The 20,229-nt window shown below is 35.8% G+C and overlaps 1 protein-coding gene across 3 annotated transcripts in view; it reads left to right on the top strand.

The window, feature by feature from the left end:
• Positions 1-19,754, top strand: part of LOC135219643 (proclotting enzyme-like) — a 172,670-nt gene extending 152,916 nt beyond the window's left edge. For all 3 annotated transcript variants that reach the window (XM_064256573.1, XM_064256571.1, XM_064256572.1), the window contains 4 exons: positions 4,986-5,163; positions 7,675-7,943; positions 10,648-10,805; positions 18,867-19,754. In XM_064256573.1, the coding sequence (XP_064112643.1) occupies positions 4,986-5,163; positions 7,675-7,943; positions 10,648-10,805; positions 18,867-19,025 (764 nt within the window). In that variant the 3' untranslated portion in view covers positions 19,026-19,754. The remainder of the gene's footprint in view (positions 1-4,985; positions 5,164-7,674; positions 7,944-10,647; positions 10,806-18,866) is intronic.
• The last annotated feature ends 475 nt before the right edge of the window (positions 19,755-20,229 follow it).

Here is a 20,229-nt window from a genome sequence, read left to right as displayed (position 1 = left end):
GGAAAGGATTTAGAGGGGGACGATTTCGCTTGCACGCTGACTGATTTGATCTTATGAAATTTAGGCTGTCAAGCCGAGAACTGGGCACTTGCTGTATTCAGGTTCGGATATGGTTACACTAAAAAACTGTTTGACTTCTATCAGCCATAGTATGATTTCAAAGCCGTTTTTTGTTCTCGTTCTTGCTATTCCTGGGTTAAAGGCAATATTGAAAAGAATGCGACTGTAGTTATTAATTTCAAAACGTTTAACTACTGAATATATATTTGGTTCAGCAACAAGTTCGCGATGTTCATTGACCCCGTTCTAGGTACTTGGTCCCAGAGGCCCTCAACAGTTATGAATGGAGTTTATTTCATTAATATTTATCTTTGGAGAGAGAGAGAGAGAGAGAGAGAGAGAGAGAGAGAGAGAGAGAGAGAGAGAGAGAGATGAAGTAATCATCTTTTAACATCCTCATCATGGCACAGATGACGCTGAGTTTTTATGAATATTTGCAAATAACACTGGTAATTACAAAAAAGCTTTTTTTTGGCTTTACCGTGAGTTAATTTACAGTCCTTCCATATGATTCTGTATGTTGCTTAACTTGAAAAGACACATGTCCTTGTATATGTTTTATAATAGTTTTATTTTATAATATCAGGCTGAATTTTTCACTTAAAATCACTCCATTAACCTTTTGTCAAATTTATATATTTTAAGAGGAAATTTATATATAGAGAAAAATTGTGATTATGGTTCCATTCCGACCAGAGCAATTATAGGCAAATGCTATAAGTGATGTTATTCACTTCATGATGCTACTGATAATTCTTTTTTATCCAAATCTTTACTTCTCTTTGCCACCCACTACAAAGATACACAATGAAAAGTTTGAATAGTCACTGGTATGTGAGTGACCTTTGAAACGAACTGCAGCATTTGCAGTGTTGTATCTTTAAACGAAATATCTTGTAAGCAAATTAGAAACGTGATCCAGTAAGAGTTTCGTAACTCAAACTCTTAATAAGTCTCGGTCCAGTTTTGCTTTAGCATTGCTTTCCTCACAGTTACAAAAAAAGAGAAAGTAATTTGTGCAATGGATCCATGAACCTTTCATTTGTTGTCTTTAGAGGAAAATGCTACGCTGTTAAGCTTTATGAGGTGCTGAGTCACCTTGTTTGTGGGGAAATTTATTCTCTCTCTCTCTCTCTCTCTCTCTCTCTCTCTCTCTCTGAGGTCGAAAGACTGAATCCAGCCTGATGGTTAGATACGGTCGCCGATCTTCACGTCACGCAATCCGTCATATACGTCTTTTCAAGGTCAAAATTGGAAGGTCAATGGACAGGTTTCTTACCAACCCGTGGAATACTCGATGCAAAATGTGGCATTCCTTTTTCCACAAGTATTTGTGCCAAATTCGCTGCGACTTCCGTGGGAAGAGGGTGTTGTTTGCTGAACAATTCCTTAGTTTGCGATTTCCGCGGTCGTACGGTAAAACCCAGTCTTTATTGCCCTGTAGGAAGAGCCGTCAGTGCACTTCATGTGGTAGACTGTCGGCATTAATGAAAAAGCGTTTGAAGTGTCAGTTCGGCCTTTAGCTGTACCCACTTTTCAGTGTTTTACTTTACCATTTCCGTTTTCTTTGTTCAGGGTTGCTGTCCACCACCTCTGACAGTTACCTCCGCTTCTAACTCCCTGTACTTCATCATTTTGATTTTCTGGATCAATTCATCTTGCAGTCCACCTCACTCCTTTCACTGTCCTAAGTGCTGCATGACCGAGTGTTCCCTGGTGCTCGTTGTGACAACGTAAATTTCTTTAAATCAATCAAACCAATCTTCATGTGAACTTCTATTCGCACAGTGTTCTGTTACCATCGTTATCACCGTCGTAATCAATATTGCTATTATCATTAGGAAAAGCGTTTTTGTACCTTAGCGCTATATTTCATGAAAGACGATAACCGATTATTCTTTTACCATTTACATCTAAAACCATGCTTAGGAACTGGATGAATTGTTAAAGCTTGACATGGAATCAGTTGCGACAAAACCAGCTCTTGAACAAGATAGTATTTACAAGTCTTATAATTGCGATGTTTTCTGAACGAGTAAACGAACCGACTTTGATAGATAATTTTACAAGAGGCTTTAACATGAGAGGTAAAATTGGACTGAGATTCTCATGTACATCTATATATGTATTATATGTAGTATATATTTTACATACACAAATAAATACACACATATATATATGTATGTATGTTTATATATATATATTATATATATTATATTATATATATAATATATATTTATATATATTTATTTATATATATTTATTTATAATATTTATATATATATATGTATATATATATATATATATATATATATATATATATATATATATATATATATATATAATAGCCAGTGACTTGAAAATGTATAAACTACGAAAGGACTTGTTCAAGTCCTGGTTTTCACTCAACTTCTTACCTGGATTTTGATATATATATATATATATATATATATATATATATTATATATATATATATATATATATATATATATCGCATTAAGTTCTAAAAATCAAAATTGTGATATCGGAGCTCTGTCGCTGGCATACATTTTGCATTGGATACCGAAGTTGTGAACAGGACACGAGTAAATTCGCTGATTAACAGTTTATTTGCATTGAATCATCCATTGTAAACGGTTCTTGTTATTTGCATTCAACGCTCTTTTCTCTCTTCTGTTAAAATAGAAAGGACGAAATGTTCGTATATGCTTTGCATCACATTTCGTATAAAACTATTTGTTGATTTCGATCACTATACTTTTGTTATCGCACATTTAGTGTATTTGTGGGATTTAACTTTTGTCTTACCTGAACATTTTTCAGTGTTTTTGTCTTACATTGAACATTTTTCAGTGTTTTTTTTTATTATTTATTAAATTAAAGATTGCAATTACAAGAACAATAAAATTGTAGTACAAATTAAACCCTTACCAAGTTGAAGTTCCATTAGTCAGACCAAAATGGATCCTGCTAGGTGTGTGTATGTGGGGGCGGCGTTGAAAAAGAGGCAATTATAATATCCTTACAAAGAAAGACGTAGGGAAAAGGGAGGATGTCCCTGGAAGTGAGGTGAATTTCCTGCGTGGCAGGTCCGTTACCTTCCACTTTCTATTGTTCTTTGTTGTGCGGAAGAGTTTTGTTCTGTTTCGTGAGTGTCTAAGGCGGAGTGAGGCGTCTTCTGAGGATTGTTCGAGAGATAAGTTCTACTTTCGTTTTCATCATTTCCGCCGCTTTAGGAAAGGACTCGTTTACGAGTCATCTGGCCTGTTAGTTTTACACTCCGGAAAGTGGGGTATAAAGAAATCATTTATCTTGATTTAATGAAATATACAAACATTCTTTTCCAACAGCTCATGCACTCGAACATGAATATATTTGACACACATAACGACATATACATACATAAGCAGGCACTTGCGTGTGTTACAACCTCCACGAAGACTGCTTACGTGTCACCCTGAAATGATTCACAGACTCAGTTCATGAAATGGGTGTCCATTGCGTCAGGCCAATGACGAAAACGCCAAATGTCACAACTAAGTCGTTCATGACCTCGATGATATTTTTTGGGGGGCGGGGGGGGGGGGGGGGGCGGCGGAGGCGGGAGTGGGGACGTCATTGGAACGATGAGATAGACCTTTAGGAGTCTTGTCCTCCTGGAATGCAAAATTGGCAATATATGTAGATGTCAGGGATATAATGGCATGGAAACTGAGGCTCACTGTAGCAAGAATACTCCTTTCGGTGCGTGAAGATATTGTAATTAATTCCATACGTGACGTTCTAGCGTGCTGTTAAAGATGGCCTGATGATGGTTGTCAGTATAGTTTTATTGATGATAATGACATACTAACTTAAAAGTTCCTCTTCACGAATGTAAGTAATTCTATATATTTACGTATGTACTTATCCGTGCGCTTGCTGATGTATAGATAAACGTACTTGATTACACGTGTACTTACGCACGAGTACGCACTGTACGAAACGTAGTCGTATATTATACCTTACCAGATATCTGTCATCTATCTGTCTGTTCTTCTATACAAACACGTAAACATACACACTTGCTCCTTATTACATACCTAGTCGCACAATATATATATTTATATATAGATATATATATATATACTATATATATATATATATCTCTGTGTGTATATATATATATATATATATATCTATATATATATATATATATATATATATATATATATATATATATATATATAATATATATATATATATATATATATATATATATATATATATATATATATATATATATATATATATATATATATATATATATATATATATATATATATATATAAATATATATGTATGTGTCTGTGTATATATATATTTATTTATTGTGCGATTAGAGTAAAGATGCACATGTGTTCGCTTACATGTTTGTGCGTACTTGCTTTCCTACTAGTTTCGTAAACATGAAAAATGTAAATAATTTGCAATGTGGTATTCTTTTATTTCTGTATATTCTAATTCCTCGACCAGTGACATATCTTGTGTTATGATGCAACTGTTATTATTATTATTAGTATTTTTAGTATCAAAATGCATAAAGGAAGAGAATCAAATTGTTTGTTTCCCGTTTCATATTGTTTACCTTTCCTTGTAATAATATTGTTAACAGGTAAACCAGGCATTAAATGACAAAGCAATGAATGAAAATCACTATATCAAAAGTCATTGCTGTTTTTTCTTCATTCTCAAACAACAAACACACAACTCACAAGATGGCTTATATTATATTCTATGCGGACGTTATTCTTTTTGGACTTGATGTCTGACCCATTAATTCGGTAGGGTATATATGCAACATTCTTTAATCTGTGTAAGTGGTCTTCGCATTATGTTCGAGCGTAAGTACTTAAGTAATAATGGGTTTCTCTCTTCTGCCACAGGGTGCGGCGAGACGTATGCCAGAACGAACAGGATCGTCGGAGGAAGCGACACCACCTTCGGCACCCATCCCTGGCAAGCGGCCATCATCAAAGAGACTTTCTTGAGCAAACGAATTGCTTGCGGTGGCGCGCTCCTCAACAACAGATGGGTCGTCACTGCGGCTCACTGCGTCTACTCGTGAGTAGATTTTTTCTAGAGTGGAATATTGCGTTTGTAAGGATATCTCCTCGCTGTTTTTGTAGTGAATTTATACAAATGTAACAGAGCAACGTATATTTTCTTAAAGTAAAAATTTATTTTAAATCCCTTGGCGTGACATCTTTATCTTGTTAAGTTTCTCTCGTGTGTGCTGGTTTAAAGTCTGCTGCGAATTTCTGTTTTGCAGAATTTTATAGCCTTTCTATTGTTTTTGTTTTATTTTTTGTATGAGAAAGTTGGCTTTAGCTCTCACTTCGAAGCTTTTATAATTTATATTATATATATATATATATATATATATATATATATATATATATATTATTATATAGATCTTATATATATATATATATATATATATAGTATATATATATATATATGATATATATATATATATTTTTTGTATGAGAAAAGTTGGCTTAGCTCTCACGAAAGCGGTTTTATATATATATATATATATATATATATTAAATATATATATATATATATATATATATATATATATAATATATAATATATATATAGATATAATAATTATTATTTTTAATATATAATTAGATATATTTAATATATTATATACTATTAATAATATATTGTATATAATATTTTTTGTATGAAAAAGTTGGCTTTAGCTCTCCACGGGCGGTTTTATATTATATATTAATATATATATATTATATATATATATATATATATATTTATATATATATTATATATATAGAATATATTTTTATATATATAATTATATATATGTTATATATAGATATATATTAGTATAGCAATGTCTGTCTGTTAAAATCTGAGTTTTTCATATTTTTATGAGTCATCTATTGTGGCCCGTGTTCCATTCTGCCCTCTAATTCTTGTGTTACTTCAGAACAGAAACACTGTTCCCTACAGCAGGAGGCACAAGAATAATTCCATAGCCACTGTTCTACTGCTTTCGTTCCTGCTGCGATTAAGACTGTGAATGGTCTCTTTCGACATTCACTGTTGTGTGAATATCATTCCTCTCTTCATAAATCTTTCTATTTGTCTTCTCAATCTTCCGTAAAAGCTTGCACTTCATTTTCGGCTGGTTAAGAGCACGGGGTAATCGACCACATGTAGAAAACTGCTGTCAGAACAGACAATAAAAAATTGTCACTGAGACACTAGACTAGAGAGTGTAACAACAGACTACAATGTCTCATAAGTAGCTACCGAGTGCTATTACCTACTCTCTCTATGAGCTGTCTTAAAATATATTGAAATGGATTAATTTCCATCGTGGCTGCACTCACAGCGATGAGTTGGATTTGCTCCTATCATTCGCTCAAGCTCTTTGATTTTAGCGGTTACACTTACAATGTAAAAATGCAACTTTTGAGGATATTCGTATTATGGGACTGTCTGTGCTGTCATCTGAAAAGTTGTATGTCTCACTGTAATGGGAAGATAACTTCTCCAGGAGAGAAGTTGTATTCCCGAAAAGGATCAGTATGGTCGACATTCCATTCTATTATCTTCCAAACTTTACGATTACTCTTTCGCTTTTTTCTCCGGGCTTCGTAATCTTTAGGTGATCAACTGACATGTCGATTACCGCATACGAAATATATATATTTAGTGTAATGCCTCTTTTTGTACGTAAAGTTTTTTTTTGGTGCTCCTTGAAAATTAATCCATCAGGGATGATGACCATTCCCATTAATTTATAATTAATTCACCTCTTTTTATTTCACAGTAAAAGCAGAAGGAAATATCATTAATGTGAACTGAATAAGAACCGTTAAAGTTAAACTTCTCCACCTCTCATTGTTTTTTGCTATCATTTTACTCTCACGCACTTTCACCCAACCAGCTTCCCCTTCAGCCACTTTGAATACCCTCTGAACTATCGGTGAACTTTTCCTCTCAACACTGCTTTTCCCTCGTCCAGTTACCCCGTCATCCTTTCCAGAACCCTTTTTTTCTGCATCTGCTGGCTGGAGTTGTTACTAACGGTGCTCTGTTTTCAGGGTTCTGTTTGGTAGTTTTGCTCATTTTTTGGTGAAGTCTTCCGTGCTATCGCCTCTTTTCTTGAAACCAAGATTTCGTTAGGTTTTTCAACGAAATTCGTATTCCTGAAAAGTGACCCACATTTCAGATTACTTTCTAGAAGTAGTTCGAGACCCTTGATGAGTTGCGCTTCTCATCCTGCAAAACCACCCCAAATTCACAGTTATGTATATTGCCCACAGAAGACATGTATACACACACATATAGTCTGTATTCATATAGAAATGTAATAGAAAAACTACTGTGTTATTATCCTTGTGTTTTAGTTATGCTAATATCAAAACCCCTTACCATATTATCAAGTGTCATTATTTTCTAAAAACGCAATATATGACATTTCGACATCGGAAAATCTTGCGAATCACTCAGCATATGTTGAAAGCTTCTGTAGCCGTTTCAGAATTGTCTCCCAGTAAGAATAATTTGTATCTAAAAAAGACTGGCTTTCCGCAGGACACCAATCAGCAGTATGAAAGTCCGTCTGGGCGAGTGGAACGTCCGTCGTCAAAACGAGCGTCTGCCCCACGAGGACTTCAACGTCCAAAGGAAGGAAGTCCACCCCGATTACAAGGCAGCCGACTTCCAGAACGACGTGGCGCTGGTGAAGGTGGACAGAGATGTCGTCTACAAGGAGCACATCATACCCGTCTGTCTGCCCCCTCAGGGCGAGTCCTTCACTGGACTCTACGGCACCGTCACTGGATGGGGCAGACTCTCTCACGGTGAGGATCTTTGCAGTGTAACTGAGCGTCCATATATGCTGGGAAAGTTAATTATTTATTTACCCTTCTCCAAATAATATTTGCTGCTTATTTTAGATGATGATAATAGATAAATAATAAATATTGTGGAAAAAATTTTTCCTTTATGGATATACTTAATGGGAATGAAACAGAAGATAAGGTTTTAAAACGGTGCCGTTGTTTATTGTAACGTAAATAGTAAATTTCCCAAGTGGTATATTTTTTTTGATTGATTGATTGATCATGGAATTAGGGCATATGTATATCTTTTTTGCATGGTGCTTCCAAATTTAATATTCCTTACAAACGTACGTTATTTTTGTATATGCAATGTTGATATGAATAGCAAACAGCTCGATTCGGGGCATGCGAACTAGCTCCCAAAGCGGCGATATCTCTCAATTCTTTCTAAGGAACTTTGATTTTGTCTATAGTTCCTGTTATCCGTGAGCACCACCAAAAGATACCTGTTCGTAGGGAGCAGGTTTCTTATTATCAGATGACGGGTGGAGGATGTGTGGAATTTTGACAATAAGAAAAAAGTTTAAGAAAACTTTATTTTTAGAAAAAATCTATTTCAGAGCTATCAAAATTACCTGGTAATCTGGAAATGGGGGTTTTAACCTCTCCTTGTGGAAATCATGTATTAGGAGATGTAACTTGCCAAGAAAGCTAATGGTTTTATGGCCAGCTGCGCTAAGGTTTCATCAGTTCATAAAATCAGAAACCTTTAATGGGCCCTAAAGACAAATATTCATATTAACCAGAACGTCGGAACCCTTTAATGGTCATGAAAAACGAAAGTCCATAATGTCAAGAAAAATAATGACCTTCAGTGGACGTGGCCCCATAATTTAATGTAGTAGGGTGCTTGTAGCGTCCCTTCGAACCCCTAGCTGATCCACTTCTTTACCTTTTGACTTCACCTCCATTCCTGCTTCATTTCTTCTGCCTTATTGTCCAACCTCTCTAACTAATACTTTGTAGTGCATCTATGGGGTTGTCTCCCAGTTATTTTCTGGATCTCTCTAACTTGATGTCCAGCCACTCCAACTCCCTCTTTTCACTTTGAATTTGAAGAGTACAGTAGAGGTCTTGCGCGTATTGGCCCGGCCACCTGCTTCGCTCTATTAAAAATGGAAAGGAAAGTAAACCTGTTTATGTGACTGTTTTGTTTCTAACAATAACTACAACTCGTGTGAGTAATGTACGTCAGAATTCTCCAGCACGAAGATATTTCTGTTCCATCACGTTTTGTTTATTTTTTCTCCTTTTAAATCTTAAATCAATTTAATACGGATTTGTACCTTGGATTCATGTTAAGTATTTTGATCTTAACTTGGTTCCCATGTAATAGCAGACGGGAAAGAAAGAAAACAAGTTGCAAAAGCATTGTATGTTGGTTATGAGGAATAATTCCGCCCATCACAAACATCCAACTATGATAAAAAAACAGATTAGTCGCATAAACAAGTTTTACCTTCCTTTTTTACATAGACTAGAGCAGCTGCCAGACTGATTAACTGCAGGATGTCCACAGTACAAGTAAAGGGAGCAAATGTTGTTGTCCATCAGAAAATGAAAGATTGGGCTGATTGAATTTTGTTATTAAAAGCAACGGAAGTCCGTTGTTATTGCTCTTCACCAAAAGCCAATACTTTTCTTTCCTTTAAAATCCTTTGTTATTTTTAGGCTAACAGAGGGTTTTCATTTTATGGTAAATAAACACCCCCCCCCCCCCCCCAGCGTATTGTTTTTGAAAAGGGTAAGGGCTCCGTATATTGTTTTCTTATGATTTTTAAACTAAGAAATGTCTAAGATAAAGCTGGCTTCAATCATACTGATCATAGAGAACGCTATTTCAGATCATCAATGATTTTTTTTCTTCAAAACTGCGAATATGAGTTTCATAAGACCTTTCAGACTTAACGTTTTACTTATCAAAAAGTATTATTATCACTCGTGGATTAGATAATGACCCTGAGATTAAATAGTCTCCAGATACTGTGGTACATCGAGAACGTCTCATTTAAAGGTCATAAAAAAGTTGGAGAGTTGGTATTATTTAGTCGTTTTATTTTTCCACCCATTTTCCACATTTTTTTTTTACCATTCTGAGAATATTTCAGTAAATTACTTTAACTATTATTGAGAGTCATTTTACCTTCATTGATTATGACAGTAAGGTCACCTCGGCATGCTTGTGTAACTGTTACAGTACTTCACCTCCTGCATGCCGAGAGCTATTATGTCAAAGCAGACAATGGCTACTTATTCACTCTTAGACATTTCACATCCCCGTAGAGGGTTAGTGCCGTCAGTACACCTCACGGGAGCACTGTAGTCATTACTAAAGGTTCTTTGCAGCGTCCCTTCGGCCCCTAGCTGCAACCCCTTTCATTCCATTAACTGTACCTCCATTCATATTTCCCCCATCCACCCTCTCCTAACAATCCTTTCATAGTGCAACTACGAGGTTTTCCTCCTGTTACACGTTTTAAACCTACTACTGTCAATTTCCTTTCCAACACTAAATGACCTTGTAGGTGCCAGTGCTTGACTTTTGGCCTAAACTCCATATTCCATTTACACATTTCACCTATGTAGTAGACAGATTGCATCTTCACTCTTGCTTTCCCAAAAGTTGTTGCAGGGAAAGGTTAACTCTTCCCTTTTCCCTCAGGTATATCATCGACGCCCGAAGTCCTGCAGGAAGTCGATGTTGAGGTCTTGAGGAACGACGTGTGTCAATCTTGGTTCAAAGAGGCCGGCAGGAGGGAGACTATATACGACGTGTTTCTGTGCGCCGGGTATAAAGATGGTGGCAAGGATAGTTGTCAGGTACGTTATAGTTTTCGCAGTTTTCTGAACCGAGGTTCATAAGTTAGGTAGAGATGATTGGCTTATTTTGACTTAAGTGAAATAAAAAGTGACTTAGGGTGCGGTTTGGAAGTTTGGGAGTAAAAGAAGAAATATTAAATGCATCTGAATAGAAAAGGAAGGGACGGAGTGATTTGAAAAATGTTCCGTAATAAGAAAAACAGAATCACCAGGACAATGTCCATATTCTGGCTGGGTTAGATATTCCTGTTTCAGACATAACCGGACGGGCTTAGCTAGGAATGCAATTCCATATATATTCTTAATTAACTTTCATTCATTAAAATTCGTCCCTGTTGTTTGATCATTTAGCAATTTAAGGACAAAAATAAGCTAGAGGTATTTTGTTAAATAATGAAAAATTATTCATGGCAATCACAAAACTTTTTGCTTTAAGAAATTCTCTACTGAAATATCGACGTCCCCCAACAAATTTCCTGTTAGTGGAGTATAACGTTCTAGTCTGTAGTATGATAAATATTTTCCCGAAAAGGTAGCAAAATCAAGTAAAAATATAAGGGTAGATGCTATGAGATTAAAAAAAATAAGTTTTTCGCTTCAACCTTATTGATTTTATACGAATGTGTTTTGAATATTTTCTTTGTTGGAGAGTTTGAGTGCGGACCAGAGTTGATAATAAGCCTATTACTCATTTCACAATCCATTGGTGAACAACTAGCAGCGAAAAAGTCTGCCATTTTGTATTAATTGATAGAAGTCAGCTCAGATGATTCGTTCGTATAGCAGATGGAGTTTGTGGCATCCCGCATTCCCCCCAAAAAAGATCAATATATAATCTCTCACTGGGAAAGGTAAATCATTAAAGTTTTATTTTGATTGTGATCATCTGGCATTCGTTAACATTCTTTACAAGTGGTAGGCTCTTTACAGTAAGGACATATTTTAACATAGAGTTCAACTATGATGATTTAATGCGAGTTATTGATGCCATTATGTAGAGAGATTCCGTAATTATACTTACATGGTTAATACTAAGCAGTATGTATAGTGGATGTATATTTTTGTGTATATTCATTGTATGTTTATGTAGCGTAGTATGACGGTACATTAGTTATTTGGAATTAATATCTCCCATGTTAAGTATTTTTTTTTGCATAACTGAACAATCACTCTGGTGTTGTTAATTAATCATTCGTTCATGGAAAATCATCTCTGTCACAATTTATCATGGCTATGAAAACTTTCTCATGACATCCTTGTAAATAAAATATTTTAGGTTAAGTATATTTCATTTGTAAATAGAGTAATTTAGCTGTTGATGTAATATTCTAGAATTCTCTGCATCAATTTGATTGCTATACTTTGCTTCTAAACTTTAGCCACGTAAAATGAACTGAACTTTTCTTCTGACTTGGAGGAGGACTTTTCAGAGATAAGAAATTAACCGCCTTCCTTATCATAAATACCATTTTAGCTTTCGTCACCATAAATTCTATGAAACAGTTTAACACAATGACTATATACAGCTCATAATGAGTAAGTGTGAATAAATGCATGCATACCATAATATAACTCCTTATAAATGCTTTACATTTTCATAAATAGACTTATTCTGGTTACTCCATGATACAAACTTTATGAACTCTACATCTTGGTCTTCCTATAAAAACAAGTGCTCAGTCACAGTCAAAACTTATTTCACAAATGATATTTTTGTTTTGTCGTTTTTGAATTATGAGAGGAGCATTTCGAGTGACCCCACTTTGTTTTGATTTCCTTATCCACACATACAAAAGTTTAGATATTTCAGGTTTTGCATTCGGCATTTCTCTGAGATACCAGTAGTTCTCTTGGATTTATTATAATTTTAAATTATTGACGCTTAATTAGTGAAAGTCCTCTTAATTTTACCAGTATTTTTCATCTGTCTTTCTAAAGGATCATTGTTTGTTTTCCAACGTTTCTCGAGGCAGTGTGCTGTAAAAAGTTTGACTTCTTAATACATTTAGGGATGTTTCTGGTTTTTTGTTCAATCACTATGATATTGGGGCGGGATAGTGGAAAAAAAAGTGTAAATGGTGATACAAGCAACAGATTTGGGATGAGAACTCTTATTACCCCAATAAATCAAAATCAACCTCGGACCACCTTAATATATGGGTATTTCCAAGATGGCTGATACTTTTCAAAAATGGCTCCAACTTTGCTCTATATTTCAAATATTTTCATTACATAAGCCTACAAAAGTTGCTTACTGTCCATATAATAATTGTGAATTTATATTTTGTCATTTTTACTGTCATTAAGAGATAAACTGAACACATCTTTCCAATATGGCCACCGTATTTCCAAAATGGACGCCACAGATATAAATGCATATCTCTTGATAGATACCAATGTGTTTCGTGTATCAATCAGTTTTAGCAGAGGCAGCTGCAGAGCTGTGCAGCCAAGTCGAGACTTGTAGCACTTGCACCTGCCACAGCATTCCTTCTTGCAGCCACACTTATTAAATTCTTTTCAACATTTTGCTACTACTGGCAAATCTGTCTAATACGGAAACCAAACACCATCAGTCTGTTGCCATCCCCAGTGTCTTGGACTGGGCGAAACTGGATGACATACTAAACAATTGCTCTAAATGTGCCCTGCTTGAAAGGCAGCTCTCTTACAATGCTCTGTAAGAGCAGCCCTTGTAGGGGGAATGCAATCATAAGCTCTTTGCTTCCTTGCAAAGAGATAAAGTCTAGCCTCATTTACGTCTTATATGAACTGCTTCTGTCGTACATTAGCACCACGAACTCTTCAATGATTTGCAGGTCTTCATCTTCTACAGCTAGTGGTTTTGAACTTAGTTTGGTGAGGGTGGGTGTGGCATGCTGAAACACAGTCCATGTTTGTCATACAGACTTCTTCCTCTTACCATGAAAGGCAGACATTGTTTCCACTAAATCCATTGAAAAAGGGAAGGGGTGAGGCTTTTGGTTCCTTGGCTGCTGTAATTTCATGCATAGGTATCCACCTCATGTCTTTTCCTCTTCCAAATTTAATACATAGTTTGTCTGCTATTGCAATTCCATGTTTTTTCTTCTTCCAAATTTAATACACAGTTTGTCCAAACCAGTTTTTTCCAAGCAAGATGCTGCTATGATAACGTCAGTGTCTGGACTACATGTGATTGTACTCGAGATATCTTTATGCTTTGCACCATATGCAGCATGCAAAAGGACTCTAGTGAGTGCAGCCTTGTAGGCCAGCAGTGTCCTGTTCAGCTTTGTTACAAAGTGCAGCATCCCCTTTAGTGACAATAATGCATGTTGTGTCATGTGCTTGAGATGAAACGATTGTGTTTGCCAAATATGCAAATAGTTCAGTTTATTCTGGTCATTCCTGAGGAAGTTTGCCCAATTGCCGGGAGTTTCTGCAGTACTAATCACTTTGCGGCAAAGTCCTGTGCCTCTCTTTTGTCTTGTTTATGCTTTCATACTGTCTGTCCTATGCACATCAAATACAATGTGCGCTTGTTTGTACATCTGTATGTGCTTCTGTGCCTTGGACAGAAGTTCATCTTTTGCATAAGACTCAAATGTAGACCCCTTGGTTGGTCTCAGAGCATTTACAAGAGCTGCACCATCCATTGTGATAACATCAGCGGTAGGCTCTTTGTCATGGATGCCTGATGAATGTTATTCTAGTACAGGCAGCAGCTGTGACTTAGTGCCATGATGCATCTGCCCATTTTGTGCCAGTGATGGTGGGCAATTTTGATTTTCCAGTTGAAGAATTCATTTAAGCCACACTGTTCTGGCATATGAAAAAGCGTGAGAATAGATTACGGTCTTCCTGTATAGTTTGCAGAACCTGTTTGCCCTTGGACTCTGCAGTAGACATCTTGCGACTTGGAATGTCTGGTAAATGTTGAAGATGCAGGAGTCTTCTGATGTTGGAGTGCAAAAGTTATGCTAAAGCTAGATCAGTAAATGATGTTCCATTAGTGAGTTGGGATTTTATAACATCACTGTTTTGCAGCACCCTTACAAATTCCAACAAACTTGGTGGTACAGATTCTCTTCAAGTGTCTGCCAGTGTCTGCTGTAAAGGTTCCATCAAATTCTTTCTTATGTTTATGTATCTGCTTCCTCAATATCTTGGCTGCTTTGGCCACGATTAATGCACCATTGTATTTCCACTTACCCCTTGTAGGCAAGCCAAATCTCTCTTCCCTTTTTGAAGGCCTCCAGTTCTGGGATACAGGCAAGTATCTGTTCTTCAACCGTGTTCGGTGCACAATTTTAGCAGCAACATTAAGCTGCTCAAGTCTTTCTTTGTACAAATAATAAAATTCTACCATTGTAAAATAGCAGCATCCATCTATAGTCGACTGCTTGTCTCTTACGTACATCTCAAGCTCAGCAAAAGCATGCCTGTTGTCTGTACTGTACATAATCATCTCCAATTTTCTGGGAATTTAGCCAGGCTCTTTCCCTGTTGTACACGCCTGTCAGACAAGATGGGTGATACATATGGTCTTGGGAAACAATGTCTCCAGCAGTAAGCTTGGCCAGAAGTTTCTCATCTAGTAGGTTCATGGCACATTGTTGCAGCTTTTCGTGTAAAGCCAGTGTCATGGCCAGGCGTAAACCTTTGATTGGTGTTGGTTTCTATCAAATAAAGCAGATTCCTTCTTTCTCAGCTTTAGATTCTCCTGCATCTTCTTCACCTGCCTTCTGGCTACTGTGTAAATATTGCTGATGGGGCATCATCATCTTCTTTTGTCTTACACGTTGACTTCCTTTTTCTGTCTAGTTTTGTGGTTTTGAACTTCAGCATACATGATTCATGGCTTTGCAATCTTCAAAGGTCTGCAGAATTCCATCACCTACATCAAGCCTTTGGGGATGAAATGGTATAAGCATTGCATTTAACTTGTAAGATTCAGGAATGTTTGTAGCAAGGGTAAGACAGCCAGGACCAAATGCATCCACTAGTCTTTCATGTGTATCTCCCTTCAGGAAAGACGTCGACTTCCAAGATTATGCTGCCATTGCTTATGTTCTGTAGGCCGAGGGTTTATCCTTTTACTACCCATACAACATATGTGCACTTTCAGATAAGGGATACAACTAGGCTCAGATATGTCATAATCCTACCCCTAGCCTGATCATGCACCCAGTACTATTTACACCTATACACCTTCTGGAAGACTAAAGCCTTATCTTTCTTGGCTCGGATCTGCCGCGCTGGCTCATCCTGTCAATTTAGTTGTGGCTGTTTAACTTTGAACTGGGGCTAGCTAAACAGTATTTGGGAAATTAATGACAAATATCAACCATTAGCTAGCACTGAACCTCATGCCGAGTCTCACAGCTATAGTGTCAACCAGTGTGCCCTGCTAGTGCACTGACACAACACTATTACATTGAGTTAATTAACCATATTTTTAAAATGAGGATGAACATGAATTAAGTGGGGCCTAATTGACTTTTAACTTACAAAAAATAAACTGATCAAACTGAAGTTACTCCGAATCCATGTATTACCTGACCTTTTACCTCGTATATGAACTTAAGTATGTACCAATTTTGGCAGAGTATGCAAAGGCTTGCTTTCAATATTTTAACATACACTGGAGTGACTGAGGAATTAGAACGTGATTAACGTCAATGTTCCGATATCCAACGAAAGCCATTTTGAAAAAATACCGGCCATCTGGTAAAAACGACAAAATTTTGTGTGGCCGGAGGTTGATGATGAGACAAGAAAAGTCAAGAAGAAGCGTTGTGCCAAATTTCATGATTGTATCACCATTTGCACTTTTCCCCTATTACTTTGAAGTTACCCGCTCCACAATAATGTGTAAATTGATTATGTTGATTTTATCTTGATTTGTTCCTCATTTAAAAGTACTTCACTTTTCGCGAGTTTTTCTTTTGCATGATAATCTGTTAATGTTTGTTTTTGTAATACCTTGATGATCTTTTTTTCTTGTGACTTTCCTTGTGCAGCTGTCAAAAGACTTTCGAAATATGCTTCTCCTCTATTGCGTTCTTGTTATTATTATCCAAAGACAGACTTTCTTTTATTACACTATGACGAAATAATATTATTCCCCTTTAGTTACTAATGGAATATTGCTCAGTTAATGGCTTATTTGTCTGACAGAATAGACCTTGTAGTTCCTGTTCAATACAGCTATGTCTATATACTAACTTCATCGACAATTAAAACGTTGTTTCACTAATTTAGCCTTCTCATGACTAACTCACAGCATTCCTTTTAGTATATATCAACGAAACAAACTTTTAAACAATTACAAAAATGTTAATATGAAAATATTATTACATTCCTACTAAACACTGATCTTCATCTCTGTACTTATCTGGAGCCCAAAGCAGCCTCCGACATACCCCTTGCCCTTCCTCCCTGCAACCATTCACGTGACTGTCCCTTCCGCTTCGACCAATCACATTTGCAGGGTGACTCTGGCGGACCAATGACTGTCAAGGTAGACGGCCAGGCCAATTTAGTGGGACTTGTCTCATGGGGGATCGCCTGTGGACGTACCAACCTACCTGGAGTCTATACAAACGTGACAATGTTCCTCGACTGGATACAAGAAAAAATGAAAGACTAAAACCGAAAGACTTGGACGACTATTCTTTTTTCTTGTTTATTTTCTATGGCTGTATTTAACTAAAGTTACCTGTAGCTGAGTATGTGAAGGTATAATTATATGATTTCCGTTTTATGTTTCAAAAGTGGATTCCGATGTGTAATATATGTTGGTTTATTATTTTTTTTTCATTGTAAGTTAATATTAAAAGTTAAAGTTATGATTGGTTTAAGCGATAATCCGCTATTTAAATATTATAAGGCCGAAATAGGGATAAATGTATAAAAAAAACAGACAAATTTAATGTTCGTTACTCTAATAGTGGCCATGTTCAAGAGTGTTAATCATTTGTGCTAAATGTCGGATAATAATCCTTGCGCATTTGACCTAGTGTTGGTTACTGGAATGTCAACTCTCATTTCACTAATAGTACGGGTGCTACTGACGCTTGTTGTGATAATTATTATCATAGTTGATGTTGGTAGAAACTTTGTGACTGAGAGATCACTTCTCGTTAAAGTGAGGTCAACAGAAGAGTCATGTTAAATCTTGTAAAGTAAGGTTACACTTTAACATTACCATTTGCAAAATCAATGGTACTCTTTAGTTAGAACAATACCTTCACATACCCAGTGTACAGGCTTCCAAGACTGATTGAAATGGCAATTAGAAGAAAGACAAACATCTTGTGTGGCTGAACTCACTCACCTCTGAAAGGTGATAATTTGTTTGCAATGATTAATTACAAGTTGCTTCTTACTGCTTTCATAATCACTTCTACTTCTTGGCTGTATTCTCATAGTTCCCCATCTACAATCATTAGATATGAATGTTATTTTTAGTAATTATAATCAAAATTAATTAATTCACACTGAAATATTTGCACAAATTTTTTTTAATCGAGTTCGATTACAATATAATTTTAGCATATTTTTTTTGGAAGATATAACTATATTAACCATTTTTTAGCATTGATAATGAAGCAGGGTATTTGATTAAAAATTTCCCTTATAATAAAAGAGCATTTATTAAAAATAACTTGCATGCAGGGGAATAAGAGTGTACTCTTAATAGTGTTCACAGTTCACGTTTGAATTTATTTATTGCAATTATTTTCCAACAATTTAGTTGTTCATACTTCCTCAAGACCACAGCTGTCTCATTTAACATATTGTTCCACTTCTTTGTTTCTTCAACTAAATAGTTGGTGCATTTCTGTTTTCATGTCAATGTCCTTTTATATAAAACTGAGTTTTTGAAGTTAGTGTTAAATTTGATGTACAGTACTCATATCAACATTAGAGTTAGACAATTAATTTAAATTTATTATACTTACTCGTCAAATAAACGTTACCATTACATGTCACTTCAAAGCAATTAGTCTTAGTGTTAAGAGCTCCGCATACCGTTTTCTTCGAAGTGTGTAACCCATTTTCTTTAATATTTAGGGGGACTCTGGTAGTCCGCTCACACTCATGTATGAAGGACGTCGTCACCTGATTGGCCTCGTCAGTTGGGGTATAGGATGTGCCCGCCGAAATCTGCCAGGAGTCTATACTAATATTGCCATGTTTTCTAGCTGGATCTTCGATGTCATAAAGTCTTGAGTTAGGTTGTAACTTTAACTGATTTTTTTTTCTATCTCGGACTTACCTCTTATTGTTAAATGATATATAGATGTATTTTGAATGTGTTTATGTATGTTAATGCTATTTATGTTGTAATCAGCCGTGGTAGTCATTTGCTGCAGTTGCAAGTCAGGAAGGATCTGCAGGTGTTGAACTTTTGTGTAAGTGCTCTATGATAGAGTGTTATGTATTACTATTTATGTCATTCCAGCGTCTTGTTTCATAAGTTCAATAGGATTCTGTGATAGTTATTTACAATGTACACAACCCATGACCAGCAACACACGCACGAAACCAGTTCACTGTCAATCACTTCATGAAAACAGCGAACAGTTACACTACAACACAGGGTTGCGCAAAAGTTGTTCAGCGACACGCGTTCTTGCACAGAACGAGTACAAACGTGCATTAAAAGATACAAGTAGGCGTCATAAGACTTACATTTAGGCATTTACACAGACTAATAATGATGCCGTTCGAATCAACACATATCAAATGACACAATGCAGATAACCCTTACACATCTCGGAGCTGGATCTCCATAATTTGTATATAGAATATAATAATTCCTTCTTCATCAACAAGCACTTTTTGTAGATACACAGTGTGACTATGCTGCTGTTCCACTAAGTGAAATGATCATTATTGTCTTACTTTTCTTTGAGTAGATTTCTATGTACAGTATTATTGATTAAAACGATTTTACAAGTGGTATTTATTTTCCTGTTACCCTGTTTTGTTGCATTATCTTCCTGTTTCTTGTCCAATGCTGCCTTTTTCAAGGTACTTAATTTTTGTGTAAGTAGATCAATGCCCACATGATTTTGTTTATTTGTTTCTAAAGTGCTACAGAAACTTCAACAAATGTTTTTCAGAATAACTTTATTTATTCCGAAGTGCCTACATCAAGTTTCCCAGATTTTTTCTCAGTTCATGGTGCAAATTGCAAATTCTGAATTATGTCATATTACAAAACTGCTTCCTGCCTTTTGACTAAGATCGGTGTAGAAAACTGCTTCCTCAACCCATTATTACTCGTTTCAGAATTTCAGTGATTTACAATGTTTTCCAAGTATTTTATTGCTCTGTTTAATTTAAAAACTGTACCCTTTTACAAAATCATTTAACTGCATTACAAATGTCTGTTACCGTATTACTTTATTCATTTATGTATGTATCATGC

Source organism: Macrobrachium nipponense, chromosome 1 (genome assembly GCF_015104395.2).
Source record: "Macrobrachium nipponense isolate FS-2020 chromosome 1, ASM1510439v2, whole genome shotgun sequence".
In the NCBI taxonomy this organism is placed as follows: domain Eukaryota; kingdom Metazoa; phylum Arthropoda; class Malacostraca; order Decapoda; family Palaemonidae; genus Macrobrachium; species Macrobrachium nipponense.
The sequence above is the reverse complement of the archived record's forward strand: the minus strand, read 5'-3'. Positions and strand labels throughout refer to the sequence as shown.